The sequence below is a fragment of the Hylaeus volcanicus genome, chromosome 7 (assembly GCF_026283585.1).
Source record: "Hylaeus volcanicus isolate JK05 chromosome 7, UHH_iyHylVolc1.0_haploid, whole genome shotgun sequence".
Classification (NCBI taxonomy): Eukaryota; Metazoa; Arthropoda; class Insecta; order Hymenoptera; family Colletidae; genus Hylaeus; species Hylaeus volcanicus.
The window spans coordinates 6,254,408-6,257,629 of record NC_071982.1 but is presented as its reverse complement, the minus strand read 5'-3'; the positions used below and the strand labels follow the sequence as shown (position 1 = coordinate 6,257,629).

The 3,222-nt window shown below is 48.4% G+C and overlaps 1 protein-coding gene across 8 annotated transcripts in view; it reads right to left on the bottom strand.

The window, feature by feature from the left end:
• LOC128880328 (potassium/sodium hyperpolarization-activated cyclic nucleotide-gated channel 2) overlaps positions 1-3,222 on the bottom strand; it is a 136,522-nt gene that overhangs the window by 20,411 nt on the left and 112,889 nt on the right. For 2 of the 8 annotated variants that reach the window (XM_054130298.1, XM_054130292.1), the window contains exon 10: positions 671-745. The exons of the other annotated variants lie outside the window; for them this stretch is intronic. In XM_054130298.1, the coding sequence (XP_053986273.1) occupies positions 671-745 (75 nt within the window). The remainder of the gene's footprint in view (positions 1-670; positions 746-3,222) is intronic. 8 annotated transcript variants of the gene reach the window in all.

The following is a 3,222-nucleotide window of genomic DNA, read 5'->3' as shown; positions in this document are numbered from 1 at the left end:
CAGGGCGGGGGGATCCCGATCACTTCAGCCCGTGGGATATGAACTAATGGCGCCACCAGTCCACGTGAGTTCACTCGTGACGCCACCAGTCCACGTGAGTTCACTCGTAGCGCCACCTGTCCCTCTGGCGCCGCCACTGCCTTCTTGAAACGCCCGGCGGCGCTTCTAGTTCGCGCGCTCGCCGTACACCGAAGCGTTCGGGGTGCCCAGCTCGGCTCTATTCTATAGGGCATTTCACATCGTGCAACATCGAGCTCTAACAACGTAAGAGAAGACACGGAAACTAAATCGAGACGTGTCGTGGGAAGCTCTCGATCGTGGACGCTTCTTGAAACGGGTGTGATAGTGGTATCGGGCTTGGTATGGTCGGTAAAAACGTATCCTGGCTATACTGAACAGAACAGAGTATAGGTATACACGGCAAGGCTGTACACGTTCTCTAGAGGAAACTTCCAAACCAAACGAACAACGATAATCAGTCGATAAAACGATAATAATAACCAATCACCGTAACAAAAAAAAAACAATATAGTAATATATAGTTACATATATATATATATGTATGTAAAAATTTATATTTATACGTAGAAACATTGAGTTTTAAGTTAACGAACGCTTGAATCAAGAAAGGACATTTGGCCTTGGTTTCGGGGTTACTAGGCAGGCACACCTTGCTGGTTCGGTCTGGTTGGGGCGGTGTCGCCCGACGCTCGTAGTGCCTCTCCGGCTGTTGATAAAGGGGGATCTGTAAACCCATTCGGAAACGTGTTCTCGCAATACGCCTGGTACTTCATTTTGTATTGTGTTCTTTGTGTCTTGGTGTCGAGAGGGAGGTCGCGGGGATTCTCGGCTGAACGCAGAGACTATTTGGCTCGAGGTAGTGTGTCCAGTATCGAGTTTGCCCTGAGGATTTCGTTCAGACGGTACAGTCGGCAATTTAAAGTCGATAATGCGTGGCTCGCGCTGGTGGTACAGTGACTCGAGAAACTTGCACGAAAATGTTAACGCGTGACTCTAGATTCGTCCCTGAACGCACAGAATGTTTCACATTGTCAGCAGATCTGTCTTACCGACCTGTCTTACCGACCTGTCTTACCGACCCAGCGTGCTACGTTACCGACTCTTACCTACAGAGTGCGCTGCACTACCCACGAAACACTCTGCTTTACCGATCTCCCTTATACACTCGCATGATAACTAAGTCAAAGAATCCTTTAATATTCAAACACCGGTACCACTGGCGCGAATCATCTCCAAGTTGCATTCAAAACTCCTGAACGATCCACGGAACGTATCGCGACTGGACCACGTGTATAAATCACAGTCTAAGTCTAAAACTAGAACTAATCTCCGAAGTATTGAATAGTGTCTGAACTAGATTCGGTGAGAACCAGACCTATTCATACGGCCGCGTATGCAGCGTTTCATTAAGCAACCGGTTTTTAGCTAATCCGTCGACGTTGCTCGAGTCAAGGACACGCGCGAGGCTCTCGTGGAAACGCCTCCGCGCGCCTTGTTCCTAAAACGATCCCCGTGTCGCGGAACTGGCGCCGCAGAACGGGATGAATTTCGGGGAAACGACGCGTCGGGTGAAGCTGGATGGTCGATTGATTTTTCGGTAGCCCTGCGGAGGCGTGCCAGTGTTTGCTAGCGCTCCTCCAGGAGTCCTAAACGGTGTTGCAAACCCCTGATAAGACGACACTTCACCGACTGGGACAAAATCGATGTAGGATGTACATCCGAATGGAGCCTCGAAGATACGTCAAATATTTGCCCTATCGTATCCCTATCGAGGACGTCTATCGCCCCTTCCGAGTAGAACAACTCGTCTACGCTACAACGTACGAGCCGCTATTGATCCCTGGCGTTTATCAACGAAACGGCTCGTCTAATTACCGACACCTACTCTCTCAGCATCCGGTTACCTCGAACTTCTTCAGCAAACTCCCCGGTGTCTGCGGTCAGCAATTTACTGCCGGGATTATTAAGCGCTTGTTAAGCTGAATCCGTGAACCGATCCAACCGAGACACCTGAGGACGGTGCCCTAATTAAGCAAATCGCTAGACGTTTCTTCCCTCGACCCTCTGCCACCGAAATGGAACCTGACTCTGATTTAGCCACTGCTCCTTGGGGGACTCTATCCTTCAGCTTTGAGTTTAACGTTTGGAAATAATCAGCGTTTCGATGGAGAAGGTGGACCTGACTCTCGCGTCACAGGCGCCTCTTACACAGGGCACGTGAAAACACGGAACGGAAAAGAATGGAGAGAAAAGCAGAGGGAGGGGAACGGGACGTTCTCGAGAGACGCAGTGCACGCGACGAGGTTGCTCTCTCGATTGGACGGAAAGCCTGATTGATTCGTTGGTCTGTTCGCGGTGAGACGACGAGACTCCTTGCGATCGCGTCTTTCGAGACGGGGCTGAGGAGGGGAACACGAATTTCAGCCAGGAATTTCAGGCACAGTTGATTCCTTCGACGTTGGTACCATCGTCGAGGTCTATCTTTGACCGCGAGGACTGCGGATGTTCGTGCATGTGTGACGTGCGAGAAGCGTATGGCCGTTCGGCTACGGACAAAATGTGCGAAATATGCGATTGAGTAATATGCACAACATACACGAAACGATAAGAACAATTACAATTATGTAAGATAAGAATATACATATATACACAGTACGCGAAGTATGTTTGAGGTGCTGACACAAGCTGATATAGTGGTGATTGTGATGACGATGACGATGGATATGATGTTGACAGGGTGGATGGATATCGTGACGTAGATGATTATGATGTGGACGATGATGAGGGCGAGTATGATGATTATTATGATGGTCGCTATGATGTTGACTGCTATAGGACGCCAATAATTGCTACGATGACAATGGGTATGATGTTGACAGGGTGGATGGCTATCATGATGTGGATGATAAAGATCTGGACGATGATGACGACGTGTATGATGATTATTATGATGATCGCTATGATGTTGATTGCTATAGGATAGCAATAATTGCTACGATGGCGATGGATATGATGTTTACAGTATGGCTGGCTATCGTGGCGTGCATGATTATGATCTGGACGATGATGACGACGTGTATGATAATTATTATGATGGTCGATATGATGTTGACTGCTATCGGTTGGCAATATAGGATACGATGACGATGGATACGATGTTGACAGAGTGGATCACTATCGTGGCGTGCATGATTATAATCT